Source organism: Achroia grisella, unplaced genomic scaffold (genome assembly GCF_030625045.1).
Source record: "Achroia grisella isolate CSIRO2021 unplaced genomic scaffold, CSIRO_AGI_Agris_v1 utg445, whole genome shotgun sequence".
NCBI classification, from domain to species: Eukaryota; Metazoa; Arthropoda; class Insecta; order Lepidoptera; family Pyralidae; genus Achroia; species Achroia grisella.
Genome location: NW_026712860.1, coordinates 1,558,812 through 1,579,917, shown reverse-complemented (window position 1 = coordinate 1,579,917; position 21,106 = coordinate 1,558,812). Strand labels below are relative to the sequence as shown.

The 21,106-nt window shown below is 30.2% G+C and overlaps 1 protein-coding gene across 2 annotated transcripts in view; it reads right to left on the bottom strand.

Moving 5' to 3' along the window:
* The window catches only part of LOC131844972 (uncharacterized), a 115,848-nt gene that overhangs the window by 9,224 nt on the left and 85,518 nt on the right, over nt 1–21,106 (bottom strand). For both annotated transcript variants that reach the window (XM_059193975.1, XM_059193976.1), the window contains exon 4: nt 10,702–10,828. In XM_059193975.1, the coding sequence (XP_059049958.1) occupies nt 10,702–10,828 (127 nt within the window). The remainder of the gene's footprint in view (nt 1–10,701; nt 10,829–21,106) is intronic.

Genomic DNA, 21,106 nt, shown 5'->3' with positions numbered 1-21,106 from the left:
TTATGAGAAATATATAAAAATATATTTATGACAATACAATAATCATACTTTAGATATTTATTACCTTATGCGAAATGTATTATTTATAATTCGTTACAACACTATAAGAAATGAAGAAAATTATATATAAAATGTATTCTAGTAAAAAATAGAGATTCTATTTCTATAATAAAATATTATTGTACGTCAAAGTGACAATGGAAACAGAAACCCGTGAAAGCAAGCGCCTACCCGACTACAGGATATAGCAAGAGATTTAAAGGACTTATTTTGTAAACACGATTAACTAGACATCTTAATCCTAATTACTAAATGTAGTAAAAGAGTTTAAAATTCTAAAAGGGGCCGCTAACTTATTTGTCTATTATTGCATTATGATTATAATTGTTTTTAGTTAGGGTAATTCTTAAAGTATCTAGTTAAGTGTTTTTAAATGATAAGTCAGTTAACATAATTTTCTGTATTTGTTGACGTCGCCCGACTTAGAAAATGGAAGTTTTGTTATTTTTACGACATAACTTTTTTAATTGAAACGTATTTTTAAATTTTAGGTTTAATAGCTTTATCCTACATTGCTAATATTTAAATATAATTAATTATTATCAACTGCCGTTTTGAAAATAATGTTTAGAAGCCGAGCATTGCAGTGTAGTCAAATAACGAAGCTCGCATTCTTAAAACACTGATTAATGTTATGACACTATTATGACATTTTAAAATTAGTATTAGTTTTCCTAAATATAATATAGGTTTTATTTATAATATTAGTATACACTATTCGTCTGCTACATATATAGTATTGTACATTGTAAATACGTCGTAAATGCCGGATTAGACTCAATCTTAAGTCTTGATGCAACAGTGACGTCACCAAATTCTTGTATGAATGAGGAAGATTGATAAGGAAAATATGAAGGCCCTATAATTATGACCAGGAATACATTAACTATAATATACGTATTATTCGAGGCAATATTGTTGACAGGACATAATCATTGATGATATTGTTAATTCATGTAGTTTTATGGGGAGTTGTTATGATATTTTAATTGTTCAAGATGATTATGATTACATGTAGTTATTTATATTTTTTATCTTTTCATTGTATTATTGAAATTTTATTATATTAGTTTTCAGTAACACGAGGAACAAACATAGGCTATCTGTTATATCAATAATAATAATAATCTAGGAGGGCTGAAATAGGGGAAGATAATAAATTAGGCATCATAGACACCTTGTGACTATGCTGCTGTAATGCTGCCATAAACTAATTCACAAAGTTCTCTTGCTTAAGCAAAAGCTTCGGCAAAGCGCTCGTGACACCCTTGGTATCTCAGGCCCGTCCATAGACTACGGTAACTGTTCACCATCAGATAAACCGTACGCTTGTTTTCCACCAAAGAAATGTAAAAAAATGTAACACTTTTCAAATTATAATGCTAAGAATGATAAAACGAAAAAATAATTATTGATTTTTTTATTATTATAATTCGATTAAAAATATACATGCAGATAAGCCTCATAGAACTACTACTTAACTTAATCATTCTACTAATTCAATAATATCACAATAAAGAAGATAAGTTTACTGCTTTGTTTATTTGTTTATCGGAAAAATAGTAATGTTTTTAAAATCAAGCAACAAGTATTACAATGCTTTATATTATATTATATATGTATAAGTGTATTGAGTTATCCCTAGAACCCCTATTCATAAAATGATACAATAAATATACGTATCCCGATATAAAATACACACAATCATACATCAACTAGTATAGTATAAATATATATAATTAATAATATATCTACTTACATGTTAAAAAAAGAACACAAATATAATAAAATGCTCGTAAAGTTGTGCAATAATTTTAGTATATTTGTTACATCCATACAAACAATTCAGTTACCAAAAATATTTTCAGATTTCCACTTTCTTTCAGGTGAGAGTGGTTTAGTTCATAGGTTTCGGCTGGATATTCTTCTATAATAAACCTTGTAAATATTTATTGCTCTATACTTAAAATATATATTAATATGGCAAATTAAAAAAAATACTTATTGCTAGAGCAGTATATAATGTACAAATTTCATTTAGTTACCTAATTTTAAGGTTCTCTTCTATTCAGAAATTAATTGTCTGATTTCTTATAACATACTTATTTCTTTAATTAGTATAATATATGACCAATATTAATCATTAATCTACTGACTCAGATGACTCTGTCTACCTTACGATTCAAACAAAGAGCCTTCGACCTTAAATTCATAGAGATACCACTAAGGTAGCATTGCCTTAGTACAATATTTATATGTAAGAATTATCATAAAAAAGTAAAATATGATAAGCGAAACATTCCATTGCGAATCTCTTGATCCATCATCATTATCAAGTTGCCGTCTTGTCCGCATTATGACCGCAACACTATGGTGGCATTGACATGAATAGAGTACATTAGACTACTATACAATTATACACTAGATCTCCTACAAGTATAATTCCACATTATCGGAAGAGCTTACCGCAATACCGAGTACTATAAAGTATGTAAGTAATATTATAGTAAAGTAGTAATTATGATATTAGATTTCCAGCAAACATACCTATATTGACGTTGGCAAAAGAGTTTGCCGTGTTAAGTATCAATGGATAATTCAGAATATAAAAATATATAATATAAAAGTATTTTTCTGTTCCATAGATTACACTGTAGTATTATATCGCTTGTTAATCGGAACTATTTTTCTAAATTATTTGTTTTAATCACGAACGTTCGGGAAGTTCCGATATATCTTTTCGTCCAAATTTCCGCAGTGTCTCAAGACGAAGGTTTACGACCAATGTGTGTTGCCAGTGATGACTTACGGAACAGAGACGTGGTCGCTAACTATGAGCCCCATCAACAAGCTCAGAGTCACTCAGAGGGCAATGGAGAGGGCTATGCTCGGAGTTACTCTGCGTGATCGAATCAGAAATGAGGAGATCCGCCGAAGAACCAGAGTGACCGACATAGCCCGAAGAATTGCGACTTTGAAGTGGCAATAGGCAGGGCACATAGCTCGTAGGACAGATGGCCGTTGGGGCAGTAAAGTCCTCGAGTGGCGACCACGGACCGGAAGACGCAGCGTGGGAAGGCCTCCAGCAAGGTGGACCGACCATCTGGTCAAGATCGCTGGAAGGCATTGGATGCGAGCAGCGCAGGACCGATCGTTGTGGAGATCTTTGGGGGAGGCCTATGTCCAGCAGTGGACGTCTTCCGGGCTGCGATGATTATGATGAATCACGAACGTAGCGGTTGATTTGCCTACGTTCTATCGTTAAATTTTTCATGTAAAAAAATTAAACGTAATAAATATGAAATACATAAATAATATAAAATTTAATACGTTTTATTTAAAAATATTAACAGTAATAAAGTCGGGATTATAATTCCAGAAACAAGACGTTCGAATTGACATCGAACATTTTTATTAATTAAAAAACTAGACATTGTCACCAAACTGATGGTTACGATACACTTTAAAGTATATATTCCGCTTGTGATAATAATTTAATTAATTAATATTTTTAATACGTAAACATAATTAAATATACCTACTATACGCACACATGTAACGATTGACTGTTACGTGATACTATACGCATGAAAAAGATAATAATTCTTTTGGTAATATTCCATTATATATGTTATGTCGATTTCAATATTCAAAATGTAACACTTCCAGACGTCTCTAAACTTTGATTATTTATGTAAATTGGTACAATTGTTTTGAGTAGTTGTAAGTGGCGCTACATTTTAAGAGAGCTTGTCAAATTAAAAACCTTAATGTGCTTAGTGGTATATTGTACATTGTACTTGTATTTTTACCTACTTGCTTTGTAATTTGATACACGACTATTTTGTAGAAAGACAACGGACTTAATTTTACCTCCTTAATAATTGTTTCCATTTCAATTAAAAACTCAAAGATATATGGACGGTTTACGGGCTACACCCAGAAAAAATTAACAAAGTATCAACTCGACTGTTCTAAATGCTCTTTATTTACTTTTTAAGATATATATTTTTCAAATTTCTTTTCTAAGATATCTTAAAGAGCTTTAATTAAACTTATTAAATATGAGGCAGTTATGAAATAATGAATACGTAAAGTAACAAGTATGATTAGTAACAAAGCACTTGCTAAAAGTAGGTTATTTTACTAAAAAGGGTTACTTACTTTATTTGCATGCTATATTGTCAACATACATTTAGTACTTTTTCCGTATTCCGAACCTCTTAAGTCTAAGCAGGTTGTATCACCGGCTTCCTTACTGAAGCAGAGGGCGCTTCGGTAATACTGGCCACAAATAAATACATGTGGCCACTTAAATTTCGAATTTAGTATAAAAAAACATTTGAAAATAAGAACTGGAATAAAAAGGACGCTCCGTAATTTTAATATATAAAAGAAGAAAATTACTGATTTATTTGATATAATATAATTGTTTTTATGAAAATATACACTTTAGATTGCGTGGCTAGTTAAATTTGAATTTCAATTTGAAGTTCGAAATCGTATTTAGATAATAGACAGCCCTGGTACCTAATATAAAAAAGTTAACAAACTCAAGATATTGCCTTTACGTTGTACATAATAATCTGGCTATAGTCTGAAAAAGCGTACCTCTCTAAAGGTGAAAATATCTTCATACATGCACAGTGGATCGATTTGCTTCGTACATTTGCAGACATTTGACAAGTCTCAATTATCTAATATAATAGGCGCCATTGCTATCTGTTCGTATGCCCTTAGATCCTGTCATGATTGAAGGCTTTAAAGATAGCAAAATTTAGATAATGCGTGACAGATGCATTTTTCTGAAACACTAGACCTACAAATCTAACGGGGATGTAGGTGACATGTTAAGTACTGTAACTATGTCAATAGCACTAAATGAAACATTGGAAATTCGATTCTAAGTCGATAGGCTTTAGAGTCACACTGAAGGGCTTGTGGTGTGGTGTTATCGAGCGATATGATTAAGAAATTTGTCAATTGAAATAGGGTCAAATGCCCCTGATAACATTGCGGACATCACTAAAGGACTGATAACGACAGTATTGTTTCTAGTCAGAATTTCTCAATTGGAAATTTGTTTTAAACCTATATAGATAATAACAAAATAACAGAACTGAGGTGATACAAGGGCAGTTAAAGGTGTTTGATTTCATGAATTGTATATATTAAGGCACTGTTTACTGACATATACATTTATCGGTATACCTATATTTACTTAGATACTCAGTATTTTTATATAATTTCGATATAAATCGTTATAAATATATTGCGAGTATAAAAATTCTAAGTCGCGCCCAGTAAATCCGATATTTGTAGATAGAAACTAATTTTTATTAAAAATTAAATAGAATCCTTTTTTTTTTGTTTTAACAGCAAGTATCGTTATGAGTAAGAGTGGAAAAAGCCATTAGCACCAAAACTGATACGAGATTTGAAATCTGAGCCTAAGGTCAGGCTGAAACCGCTAGTTTACCATTAGTGCTGTATGCATATCTTATCTAAAATATGACCTTAATTAGATACGTATTAGTCCTTCACTTTTAGTGATCGCTGTATTTGTTATATGAAATAATATTTATTTTAATAATTGTAAAAGTCATCCTACGACATGAGTTGGTTTAGACTTGAGGAAAAAATTTTCGATGAAAATTGTTAGCAGACATGAAAGTACCAAGACTGATATATAATAATCTGATGTAGAAATGAAGTCTCTGGCAGTAGTCTGTATTCATGAAATAGTTTATGAAAATGTATCACGAAGAGTTTGTGTTAAAGACTGAAACCAATGATATACATTAAATGAAGTATCTAGTCTGAAGAACCTAAATATAAATTTTATAACTAACTGTATACTTGCACGACCGTTATACTAGATGGGGTAGTTGGAGGTATTGTCTATAGTCGACATAAAAATTCAACACTTGACATGACTACATATCACTCTGTGGGTATATATATATTTCCATCTAACGCAGCAGCATATGAGCGTACTGAATTAAAATGCTATAAACATATACTTGTTATATATTTAATATCATGTATAGACTTTTCAAAAATTTGTATATCTACTTCTGTCTGCAATTGAAGCATATATATACCTTTTTGCTTTTTGGTATTATGGCTTTTATATTGTAGTATTTATATCGTATACTACCAAGAAATGAGTATAAAAGGAAAAGTTTTGACCGAAACGCTGCATTGTTAATAAGTAAATGTTTACATACGTTACATTATATTTTTATTCGCGATATCCACACACCTCGGACCACCCAACTAGTTGCTGCAAACATATGTACTTATGATGACTATAAAATAGGAGATAACACTATGAAATTTATAGTCCATGTTTGTTTGTTTTCGTTTGCGAATTTTATTAATTAAAACATGTCACGGTTAAATAATTGAGCATTGACCTAACGATGATAATGACACTAAACGATTGTATCATAATCATGTACCTACACATATAATAGAACTGTAACAAAATCGTTTCTATATAAATGTTCTTACACAGTAGTACATTTTTTTTTATTTTAAGGAACTTAATGCATTAGTATTTATGTCCATAATGCTATTAGAATTAAAAGAAATATTGTATGTACACAAAAATATTTATATATTGAAATACTCGTATTATTGATAAAAATTAATAATTTTGACTTATACATAATTCAATATAAATTTTAATAAAGAGGTTGTTCCGTACTTTCGAAAATGAGGATTAGTAACGCAACAAAAACCAGTAAAATTGTGAAATACAATTTTTTTTAAGTTTATAATTATGTAACATTTTTTTTACATTTCAAACAGTGTTGTCTATCGTTACGAACTAATAATGTTAATAATTAATGAATATTATGTACGTAATGGGGAGAAATATTTTAATATCAAGCGTATTAAATACCAGTCATTCAGAAACACCCACTTTTATTATGACTGTGCAATCATAAAGTTATCGGAATAAAACCAAACTCATTGAAATGCGCAGAGTTGTAAATTTTATTTAATACTACCAGAATAATAATTATATTAGTATTTATATCGTCACGGTTTAATGCAGATATTTCTTGCATTATTTTTAATAATGTGACAACTAAAATTAAATTATATTTTTGTCACAGTTAATTCTTAAAATAGTGTTCTGACATTTTATTTTTTAATAATACAGATAATAATAACTTTAGATACAATTTAAGATAAGTTTAAATTGTTCGCTTTTGTAAAAAAAGAAAACTAAAATAATATATACAAATAAAAAATTTACACACGGAAAATGTACTTCATTTCGAATACCAAGGTGTTATGATAATATCTTCAATTCTAAAACAAAAACCGCTCGTTAATTCTAGTTGAAAAACAAGAGTAATTTCAAACCACAAGTCACGCCACTTATCCACTAATTATGCAAACGGAATTGTCACAAAACAACTAGTCATACAATAACTGCCAACTGGGCATTATATTGAATACGATTACAAAAACAGTACTCCATCTCTCTTAGCCCACGATTTGATTTTTTATATAACAAAAAATTCTAAACAAATACAACTCGAAAGGAAATATTTTTTCCAACCTATTGACAGTCTCTACCGTTCCGAGAATTTATAAAACGTTCTATCAAAACGAAGTCATTATATGAAATCGGTTATTTTGTGCGCAAATTACGTTGTTTCTTTTATATTAGATTATAGGAAATTAATGAGGGTGCATGCGTGTGGTATACCATTTTTTGCAAAACAGAGGGCCTTATGGGGATTCATTATTATATTTTATGTTATAACAACTTGATTTGGGAAGGCGCCGTACCGCCTACGTTGTTTGATTTCATATAATTTTCGTACCGCCAAACGATGTTCCGATGAAATGCCACAAAAAATAAACCACTGAAGAAGTGTTACGAAGACTACAGATTTAGAGTGGTTTACCGTATTTATATAAAATTATATGACAACCATTAATAATGAAAATTATTAACATAATATAAAAAAATCTTAAAATATGTATAGGCTTACTTAGGATGATAATAATAATAGCTTATATATTTATATACCGCATATATTATTTTTCAAACTAAGTTGCAATCGGAATTATGATTCCGTTACATTCGGCCAGTTACTTTTCTAAGTTGCTGTAAATAATTAAATTTCGTTATCAACAACTTAAATCTAATTTTAATTAAAAAGCGTCACATATTTCACGTGTTATTCGGTGGTAGGCGGTTCGACCCGTCCGATGAGATGTTAACTGTCCAGCTCAAAGTGAACTGCACTTTGTTGGCTGGTCCGTTTTAAAACAACTAACGATTAGGGATCACATGAAAATGGAGATGCAATATTAAATCGTTAAATTTAATATTGGCTGTGTAGTTAGTTTCTTTTATTGCTTCACAACTAACACGTACTAACACGGGTCAAGTGATTAATTCTTTTTTTCTCGCCACAAATAAATGTTTATTCTCACGCGATTATTGTTCTTATTCGATTAATGGTTTCCCGTTGGATGTTAATTTATTTGTAGAAAGTGACTTCTTTGTATTAAATCTGATATTTGATAACGGGTATTGTATAAACCAATCAATACGAGGCCTAATAAAAATACAATTTAATACTAATCTAATTATGATTTTAAATCTAATTAATTGAAATAGAGACAAGTTGACGCAATAAGATGAATGTAAATCATAGTATCTTTATAATTAATTACGTGTCCAAATGCTGATACGCGACTGTCATACATTATTAGGTCACTAGTCGTACGTGTCTAGTGTAATATGAACTTCGAAAGACGATGCGTTTTGCGCGTATGCAATAGCCAAGTATATTGAATCATTAACGTCAAATAAATATATTTATGCTCCAAAATATAAAGTGGTAATTACGTTAAAAAGATTCGAAGAAAGAAATATGTCGTTTGTGAAATACAAACTACATTCAATGAACCTGCATGTTTAACGATCGTCATCAAATTCCTCTCAGTGATTTTCGATAACGTTGTGCATATTACAAAAGACAAAGGAGTAAAGCACTTACCACTTCGCGAGGGAAAAAAGTGTACCGATATAGTTGGTCTTTGTACTCGTAAAGAACTTGCGATAATTCTTGAATAAACGACAAGACGCGCCAACGGTATAAAAAAGAAATGTGAAAGTACATTTTATTTAAACAAGTCACAGTGCTAAAAGTTGCGTGCTTTTAAAGCAAATATTAAGTAATTTGACAGTCAGTGCAATATTACATATTCGCCAACATGAATGCTTTCGCCGACGGTAAAAATGGCGTTGAAAATAGTTCTGAAATATTGACTCAATATCTTAATTGCAAAGTCTTGTTACAAAAAAAGAAAAGTAGAAGAATTTATCACCGTGCTTCCCTTCCTTTTCTTTTTAAAATTGCTTTGTGCTGTGGAAACTAAAAAGGAAAAGAAATTGTCGCACTGCATGGTTCAAAGTCCTTTAATCTAAAGTCTACAGACAAACACATAACATGAACTGCTTCAAAAGCATAAATTCTATAATTCGAAAATAATTAATTAAAAAATGTGCAAATAATAATTATAGTTGAATAATTAACAATATTGTTAGTATTTTATACAAAATATAGGCTTGATTGGGTACAATTATAAAGATAGATATTATATAGAATTAATAACATGGGAATGGAGAATAGGAGATATTTATATTTATTACTATTCGCTTCCTAATATAACCTTTTGCATTTGTCCAAGTTCCCTTACTATATCACGTAGTACCTGCAACGGTGACTGGCCGTTGACCCTTCAAGTATTGACATATTCATATAGTTTCTCACGTCTAGCTTACCAACACGATTACAGAATGTCTGGTACGTATTATGGAACAAAATCTAACATTCTGATAAATTTTCCTACTGGTACAAATACAAATGACTGGTACCTGTCTAACAAATATTAGAATTATGATTAGAATTGAGAATATAATTAAGACAAGCATTTTCACAACTTAATCTTACTGCAGTCTATTTAAATTAAAAAATATAAAGAACTATTTATTATTTACTAATAAAATATATGTAAGTACACCATTAAGCTAATTCATCTCACTATTTGAACATGTAATTTTATTGACTTGATAAGTACGTGACTCTTGAACTTGACTTAGGCAATAGTGATGACAGATTAAACAGATGGATGCCGTTTAAAAAAAAACCAAATATTTTCGTTATACAATTTTAATAGATATGTCCTAGTAATGGTATTCACACAACTTTCCCTAACGATCATTGTAATCTGAAAGAAAATTTAAACTGATCATACAAATTGATAATTTAAATTTAATATTTAGACTCCTTGGGTAAACATGTTAAGATACATGCATCATTGGAACACTAATTAAGATTATAGTTGTATAAGAAAGTAATAAGTATAAAGAGAAAATCGCAATAATAACTAATAGGACCTGAACTAACAGGTCTGTCCTGCCATTGTATCATTTATTGCTATATGCTACAGTAATATATGCCGAGTGGAAGTTTCGATGTTACCAGGGGAGGTTTTAACTTAAAAATTAAATATATATAGTAAAAATATTACTTGTAAACTCTACAAAGTAATGCTGAATAAATTTCATTTATTCTTAATAAAAAAATGAGTGTAACTTACGCTGGTCGTTTCCTCCGGAGCGAGCCATGACGGTGCCGTTTGGGAACACGTTGACGTAAAGGTGGGAGCACTGGCTGTAGAGGCGAACTGACCGGACCATCGATGGTACCGCACCGCAGATCACCACCTGATGAAAGTATAATTAATTTTACCACCGTCACACAAATTACACTATACTTAATTAACATAACACTTAGTACGTAGACTTACATCTTAAGTGAGACATATTTCTATTAACAAGTTTGTAAGCTATATTTCATTTTGAAGGCATGACTTAGTACTTATGAGACGCAAAGCATGCAGAGATATAAATGACAAAAAATAACGGGAGTTTCAAGGCGTTTTGTGGCCCGGGTCCATGCTTGCCATCCTATCCTTCATAAAGCATGGCCGAAGGGAGTGTATTGGTGCTACTGTGGAAGATTGCCGTCATCGGTGCCGTGACCAAAGAGACAAAAGTGTTTATAATGTGGATCATTATTATAGGTATAAGTAGACTGAATTAAGTAAATAAATAAATAAATGTTACGGCATAATATAATATAATAAGGTTCCGAGCATAGTCTATTCAATAGTTAAATGAGCAAATATACCTAGTTCTATCATATGGCGAGAAGTGTAAAACCATGTATTGTCTGTAGGTTCATTACTAGCAAAAAGACATTCAGCTATTCTCAATAAAATTTATTATATACATGTATCAAATAGCAAAACAGAGCCAAGAAATAACCACCGTACTATTCAAATTTTAAACCTCAATGTCGGTACTGTGTGCATAAAATGTTAGATCAACGTTATATTAGGCGTATTTATGTTTAATAATAACATATCTACATCACAGTGTCAGAGATTACTCAATCTAAAGAATTTCATATACTATGCCTATAATAGTCTGTAATTGTTTTATCAAAATGCGATTATCTCATAAACCACAAGACCCCAGATTAAGTACTTTAAGAATTGATTTCACTTTTACATGGACTTTAGACCAAAATAATTATTATTGCTTATTTCTTGCATATCGTGATCTTTTTATCTATCGTATCGAAAACTGAATATAATTATAATCAAAATATCACTTAGGAAAGATTTAAGGCAAGTTAATATTTTATATACAACTGCAATGATAATTATGGTGACAGTCCACTTAATGAAAAACGCCAAAGATTTTTGTGATGGATAAATGTGGAATAGCTATCTACAGAGCATCAGCAGAAGAATTGCCTATATATGGTTAGCACCACAAAATAAATGCGCGTACTTCATTCATCGTAATAGCAGTTTAAATTACCGTTTTTGCTAATGTTAGTATTTGTACTCCCATGTCAATACCACTAATGGTCATGGCAAATCAACTGAACGATAACGTAGAGCTGTAAAATACTGATTTATGCCAATGTTAGTCACAAATTTCCTTAACTCATACTACAAGACCTGACGCCGTGTAAATAACATACGACAAAGAATTTCTAAATTTTATTACACCAAAACCTTACTACATTTATGCAAATTTCAACTTTTGCGGAGTGTAAAATGAATTACTTTGAATTAAAACTATTCAGGTTGAACTTTTTACTTATAAAAAGATTACAATTGAATACAGAAACAACTCTATTTGGAACCTATTGAAATAATTCTAACATGAAAATAAATACCGGAATGTTGAATTACATACGCCGCGGATTCATCAATATAACTTTTATGATTCTGTTTGCATTCCAATGTACGGAAAATACGTATGATAAATGCCTTGCTAATGTAAAGGCATACAGAAAATTACCGCATATATCTTTGTTTAGTGTGTGGTCTATATCAGTGAAACTCTATCACACATCAGCTATATGTTGAATAGTTTAAATTAGTTTCCTTATTCTGCACTTTCACCGGCATTTTAATGGCGCCAGTTGTATACCGACACCTCATTACGCAGATATTGATCAACATACTATCTACAGTAACCCCGTGATCTTCACGAACTTAGCTGCTGAATATTTTCTCATTAACCTTAATCGATGTCCTTTGAATTTCAATTCTAAATAGCCTTACAACATTAATATTATTCACATAGGTGAAACATAGATGAGAGAGACTGTTTTCAGTAATAGCAATTAGTGGGCCCATCGTAAGAAACGTATCAGATCGACCTCCTGAAAACTATCGGCTATCAGTTGACCTGACTTCACACTCATTTTATCATTCTACACTAATACTTAGCCAGCGTAAACTGGTGCATTATTCCATTAAAAAATAAGAATAAGTAATGGATAATTTTTCGATTTTCGATTTCATTGCCTATAACACATTTTTACCTACATCAAAGCTAATTCAATCACCTACAAGATCTTTCATCTAAGAAATTTCATAACCAGATTGAATTTTACAATTATTGCTGGAACCAGTAACTTCGAGTACAATAAGGAAACAATCGATCGTTATAATGGGTCAGCCGTGCTCAGTTAATCCATCAGACTGAGGGCTCGGTGATAGGTATAGTCAATATTAAATCTTATATTGTAGCATTTAAAACATTATTTCACCTTTTTATTATGTATTTGCTTAAAGACCTTTTGCAACTGGTTCTATTATGGTATCATATTCAGGTGGGAAAGCATAGGCTACCGCGGCGCGGTCACTATTCAGCCGTGTTACGTTTCACGTGAACTTTTTGTAAACAACACCACGTATAAAATTTTACTAATAATAAACATTACGCTGTTTATTTAAAATGTAATTACATTTTTGTGTTTATTCATTATTTAGTTTTTCTTAATGTACAATATATGCTTATGCATATGCAATATATACTTAAATTTTCTAAGTGTGCCGTTAATTTAAACATAAAATTAGGATAAAAAAAAATACATCTTGTATTACATAGGTATATATATCACTAGCTGTACCTGCGACTTCGTCCGCGTGGAGTTTAACTTTATTTTTCTAAAATAAAAGTAGCTTAAGTTACTACTTATTACATCAGCTATCTGCCAAAAAAAGTCCCGTTAAAATCGGTCCAGCCATTTCAGAGATTAGCCTGAACATATAGACAACCAAAATTGTAAAATATGTCATTTTGGTGTATGTACCGTATTTATATTCATATGCGTGTAGTAAGAAACTGTTGTTTCAATATTACAAACAGACACTCCAATTTTATTTATATGTATAGATTATATATATAACATTTGTTTATCAATACATCTATTACAAAATAATAAAATATTTCGAGCCGCTATTTCACAGAATACATTCAATAGAATTGAAGCGTATAAAATCAAGATATATTTATTTCATATAGAAAAATTAAAAATTATGTAACATACGAACGAATCTTTTGACTAAACATTATATCTTAAAATATGTGTTTGTACACAAATAAATATCAAATATTATTTGATATAAATTCATAACACATCATAACAAGTAATATCCTAAAGTAACATGCACATATACCAAACGAACTTAATTATGTTAATGGACATGGAATTCTTCACATTTTCGAGTGTTATGTGTCTTGGAACTGCATGTTAAATAAAGCAGTTAATTTGTATGCAGATTTTATATGACTAGTCACGTCGGTTTTACTGCAAGTAATATTAATAATATTTACGGCTTTCTGTGTAAAATAACTCCTTGTTTATCTCAATTAGTTCTAGCCATAAAACGCTACGCTGTTGATTTTATTGATACAACATAATTCTCATCCTGGATTAGGTAATCCATTAAAGAAATATTATAACTTTGTATTATATTTACAATCATTATCATAAACACTTACAATCATGGAATAAGTATACAAATGATTATTAAATTTACCAATTTCTATAAGACTCATTAAAATACATAACATTTTTTTGTTAACAATTACATTTCTATTACTTTTTTATTCGATATCATCAGAGTTTATTGTCTAATATATGTTTTTGTATAACACTTTGTATAAAATCGTTTTCATAAAACTTTCTCACATCGCTAAAAATTATACTTAAAAATAAAGGGCAGTAAAATTACTGTGTAAATAAAAGGAGTTAAAACTATTTAATTATTCAGATTCTCTTATCAATATTAGGTATTTATTTCACATTCGTATACATACATTACCTTGTCAACTGAATCATAATCAATCAATGACCTCGTGCAGTCAATATACAATTAAATTTTACAGTCATTATAAAATACGTACTCTGTAATATTTTTGGCAAAATAAAAAAAAAATAATGCAGAATTTTTAGAGAAAGCACGAGCAACGAAAAATTTACATTTATTACTCACTCAAGAATAAAACGTAAATACGTAACAAATTTGAGAATACGACAATATTACTACCGTTTACTAAAATATTGATATCAGCAGTATTTGATTTAAATTAATAAAAAGACTATTAAAAAGTAATAAATAATTTTATCTTACACATTTTATGTACCTGTTATTCTCATTCATAAACCGTAAGTGAACTATATTTTTATGTCGAAACAGTATGTAAACATTTTTATGAATTTACTGAATGTGTTTATTATCTGATTTGGAGGTCACCAATCCTGTTGTCATTGGACTTATCGGCCACTTCGCCCCAGCACACGCATTACTGCCACTCGATTGCATATCTACCAAATATCCGACAAGTGTATTGTATCGGAAATTTTCACGCTACTCGAGTTATGATATCGAATTGATTATGATATTAATTTGGTTAAATATACTGATATTGATATTGGAATTGAATTACAATTTGTAACTAAATCTATAGGAGTTTCTATTGGAATTAAAACATTTTATAGTATTAAAATTACTTTTTACTTATGAAATCTCATGTATTATTCACAATGAATTGAAAATTCTGAGCCATTCCTTACCTGAACTTAGCAATCTTTAGCAAGGAGTATTCCTATACATTACATATAACTTATATTATAATATGACATAGACTATGTAGTCTATATAATATTTTTTTTAAATAAGTATTTTACCCAGTACAAACAGCACACGATTCCTTCAAAACATAAATAATTTGATATAAAATATATCTAACACATCAAGGATGTCATTCGATAATATATTTTAAACAACTGATTTAAGATCTAATCTACATAGTACAATACTATGTTATTAGCTTTATCATAACACTAAATGCGTCATTCTGTCGTATTTTTATACAGTAACTAGGTAAGTATAAGAGTTTCTAATAGAACATCAAAACTTTCTCATAACAATAGAAGATATTTATTTTAAGTACCTAATATTTGTAATGGAGACTATGGGTATTTGCATTCTAAAAGAAAGGATTCACAACATCCTAAAATATCCTTAAATTTTATGGAATTTTAATTTGACCAAGTTAGACTACAGAATGGCAACGCACGAGTGGTATCACGATCATCACATGGTAACGTGATGTCTGTGATGTTGACCATGTATATTTACAGGCAGTAGTTACCACTTACCACCAGGTTATCAGCTTGTGTGTCATTCCAATTACATAAATAAAATACTGGACAGTATTCAGTTTTTAATACCAACGACGTTATCAATTTATCTTTTTCAATGGATTAAGGTGGCCACACACGCGCCTGATAAAGCTGCGTATACGCAGTCTTTATCAGGTGCGTGTAGATATAGGCCACTCAGTATACCTTATTGTTATTAAGAGATAACGAATTTAATAAGTTTTGCCAAGTCAAAGTAAAGCTTGCATGTTTCCTTGTTCTCAATTATGTTATTTTATTATTTCGTACATAACACATTTAAAAAGTATAGATGAATGGATTATAAGAAAAGAGATATGTTGAGCGAGAATTAATGCAAAAGCTGTAGGTTACGGCCCAGGCGAACATCAACCAAAATAGGCAACGCATTTCAAAAAGGCTAAATAAAAAGTACCCGTAACCGGCGAACTGGTATGCACAAATTGATGAATGTAAAGGAAACAAAGAAAATATATTTGAATCGGAGCATTTAGCATTCCTCAGTATCCTTAGCCTACTGAAATGGGAGACAGGCGTGATGATTGCATGTATGTATTATTTCATACATTTTCTCTTCTAATTTTTTTTTAATTTCGTGTTAATAAACGACCTTATAATTTACTAAAAATAATATTAAATAATAATGTAATATAGTTACTATAACTAAAATAATCAATATAACGGTACTATTATAAATTTTTGTTTAAATAAATTTATATTGCATATGGAGTTTCGTGGTGTTGGTTCATTAATTAAATATATATAATAGAGTAAAATACACTACTATATACTAAGCTACTATTTAAAATATCTGATTTCATTAATACTACGAATGTAATATAAAAAAGGTAAATAATATATTCTATTATTTACCTGGCTATACACATACTTCAAAAACATTTAGGAGTCAAGCATTTGCTCTTTTTTATTAAATGCCTATAATGAATTACCAGGATAAATACGGTTAGGTAACCAAATAGGATTGGCCATATCCTACATTAACATAATTAATATAATGCTGTGATATTATGGTCGACGCTTATAATATTATAATATATTAAATACGTACAAACTGGCTGAAATTGTAATTCATTATTGCAATTAAATAAGGATCAATTCGAGTTGATGTCCCAAAACGATTACATCAAGTAGATGACATTTATTTAACACGACTAAACTATCGATGCTTCGATTGCAACAAAATTGGCTATATTTCATTCCATTTCAATCTATCGTTAATGCGTAAATGATGATGTGTACAATTATTATAATTTATTATCTACTGTTATAGCAATATTGTAATGGATATGTGAATCCAAGTCTGTATATTCATCAACTACTGAATTAAAATACTCCTATTAATTTTTAAATTTGACACGGTCTCTATTTAGCTATACTAATATCATAAAGGGTAATGTTTGGGACAATGTATCTTACTATAGCTCACTCATCAAAGAAGGCATTATAATTTATAACATTGCAATGAAAATATTTTGAGAATATGTGACGCAGGCGAAGTTGCGTGGATCAGTTAGTACTTAATATTATAAAATAACAGTTAATATAAATTGCCACATTTTATTCGTATTATGGACCAGCAGTTACAGTGAGATGTCCAGATGAGTATCGAATGAGTTACGTTAGTAATGACAAACTAAGACGGTAGAGGAAAATGTTTACTCTTCAGTTTTAATAATTATGGCGAATATAAATATAGAAATCAAGAATACTTATAAAAAATATAGTAATATTAATACTTAATAAGAGAATCCTTTTGATTATTATTATTAACATATGTGACACTTATTGTTATGTAACTGTAAGGGCCACCTCATAATAAGTGGTAACACTAAAGAAAGTCTACAAGCAATCAGCACTTAGGACTGAACACTACGAAGACAAGTTCTATGATCATAGAATCTCTATTGATAGTAGTCAGTACTCATTACATGGATGGTCATCAATGTAGTGATTAATCTTCAACTGTTATTAAGTCTAAAGTCATATTACGACACGTGTTTCGCCTTTAAACGAGGCATCATCGTCATCGATCGTTAATCGCGGCCTGATCGAACGGTCAGGCCGCGATTAACGATCCGATGAACATGTACCAATATATGTATAGACTTAATAATAGTCAAAGAATAATTACTAACATAATCATAAAATCCTTATTTCTTAATCTTACACAAATGGTTATCCCACAGCACAATGACATAAATAAAATGATTCTGATTCAGTAGTTATAGATTTTTTTTCAGACTACTCTAATGCTGTTGGCCGCAGCCATTACAGCTTCACCGGACGATAGGGGGCGTGTGCAGATGGCACTCCAAACCCGCGGAAGGACATATGTACCGGCTGAAGGCCAACTCCCTCCTGACGGATACGACTTTAGTCTGAGGGCACCACTAGGGGTTCGAACCTCGGCTCAGGCCGTCGTAATATCGATCCCCGTTTGAGTAGTTACTGAATAAGTCAAAATATTTTTTTTTTATATCATAATTTGAGCGCGTTTGACCGCAATCTCACCTGATGTTAAGTGATGATGTACATACATAGCTAGTTCAATAATATACCAAGGTAGAATTTGTACAAAGTCGTCTGTGCGGTATCTAGGTTGATACCTATTGCAGATGCCAATGTGTTTTTGTCGAAGGTTGAGATAAGGCAGTGAAATTAAAGCTACGTAAGCTTAGCGTAGGCTTAGTATTATAGTCCTCCGAAATGGCAATTCGTGATTACCGTACCACGGCGTTACATTATGCCTTGATGTCCACCATGCTTTTTATCTATATAGGTGAAGGTTATCACTTATCATTAGGCGGGCCGTACGTTTGTCTTATTTTGGTTACATAATATAAAAAGTTAACAATAGACAATTGTAGAAAATAATACTTCAAAATTACGAATGTTATAACATGAATGTACCGAAATAGAAAGCTTTTAGTCAAAACATACATACAGCACATTGATGTTAATGAACTATATTTATATCTTGCTATTCAGACATTTGTCGTCTCACTGTAGGTATGTAAATATTATAATTCCTAGCTTAGGTACACAGCACGTGCTCTTAACATGTCTCTATCATACTGACATATAGAATAGCGAATCTTTGTAAGTATACTTATCTATTTATTTACTCGTCTACTCGTATTTCTATAATTTTTGTACATACTAGTAGAACGATTTCGTATGTGTGTACATTAGTGGACCGCTATATATTGATGGTAATCAGACGAGAATAGTAAATAATGAATCTACGATGCCACATATTACTTGATTAATGAATTTATAAATTCTTTTGTAGTGTATTAAAATCTTCAGTATAATAATATGCTTTGTTTGAAGGGTACTTTTTCCAATTTTATTTACAATACAATATATTAAAAAATTAAATCCAAATTTCTCCAGCCATTTTACTTCTTCTTCTACTTCTTTCGGTTTAATTGAAACTAAAAGTATTTATCCCAAATAGTTACGAGAACTTTAGAGCATTCGGTCGTATTTTTTAGATCTTACTTTATGCAGGAATCGAAGAAGTGCTCGCCTGTCAGGAGTTTACGATTTCATTTTATGTAAAAGATAAAGAAGATAATAAAGATAGAGATAGTATAAAAGAACCGAGCAATTCACATTGCGTGCACGCATGCACCGTAAACCAAATAGTACGTATGTACATATAATGTACATTTTGACGCAAATGTACGAGTAACTTGTAAATTACAACGTCATGTGACAATCTCACACGACGAATGCAAATATATGACTACTCTTAGGTATTATGTAAAGTTTTAATTACCATAAATTTTATAAATTGAGTCACGATATTTAAAAGTAAATATTCTTAATAATTCAAAGAAAAGTTTTTCCTGTTCATTGCCGAAATTATACGTATACTTACATGATTGCAATAGTTTCTAGTCTATTTTTTTTATTATTCAGTTATAGTTTAGTTACATAGCAAAGTGTTGAATGAACACAAAGTATCAAGAAGGTCATTTATTAATTAACTAAAATGATATTTTACTACATATCCCATTACTTTGTACGTGTAAATTAGCATTAAAGGAATGCAGTGTTTAATGATTGAAACTATAATTTAATATATTCTACTAAAGATTATTAACTGGTATAATAATAATACCTACAATGATATTCCATTATTTTTATATCGTCTGTTTTTGTTTATATCGTTAATATGTTTTTATCCTCACATACTCGACACTTAATGTAAACAATGATATGTATTGCTTACACATCGCTTGAATTTGATAATATTTACTACTTACAATAAAATATGAATTAATAAAAACAAGACAATTTATATGTTGTCAATCTTCAATAGTATAATAAAAACAAAATACAAAATGATACTCACGACTATAGGTCTCAGAAAATCACGACTACAGAACTATAATCAATCGCAGGCATTTCGAACTGTTCCCGTTGTTATTAAATAAAAATTCCATTACTACGCCCGACTAGAAATAGTCGCAATTTTGATATAGTCAGAATGCATAGGTAAATACTATAAATTTTATTAAACTATGGAGAAAGGAAATCCAGTGGAATTAAGAACGAGGAGGTTCTTCAACCGACATTTAAAAAAAGAGGTTATTAATTCGACTTGATTTATTTATGTGTTTTATTCTATGTGAACTGACTTTGATAATTAAATAATCATTTATTAAACATGATAAGTGCTAATTTGAAGTTCGAAAATGCAATTGAATACAGATATATTTTCTAATACAAATTTTATCAGTTATTTTTACTAGTTGTTTTGTCGTGTTGCACACTTTATGATCAGTTTAGTGGTTCGTAATTCATGTGTCATTTTTTCTACATAACGCAACGCATATGCTAAATGTAATGTCTTGTAATATTCCGTGATTTGATCTTATTATGTTCAATGTTCAACTCGTCACAAATAAATATTT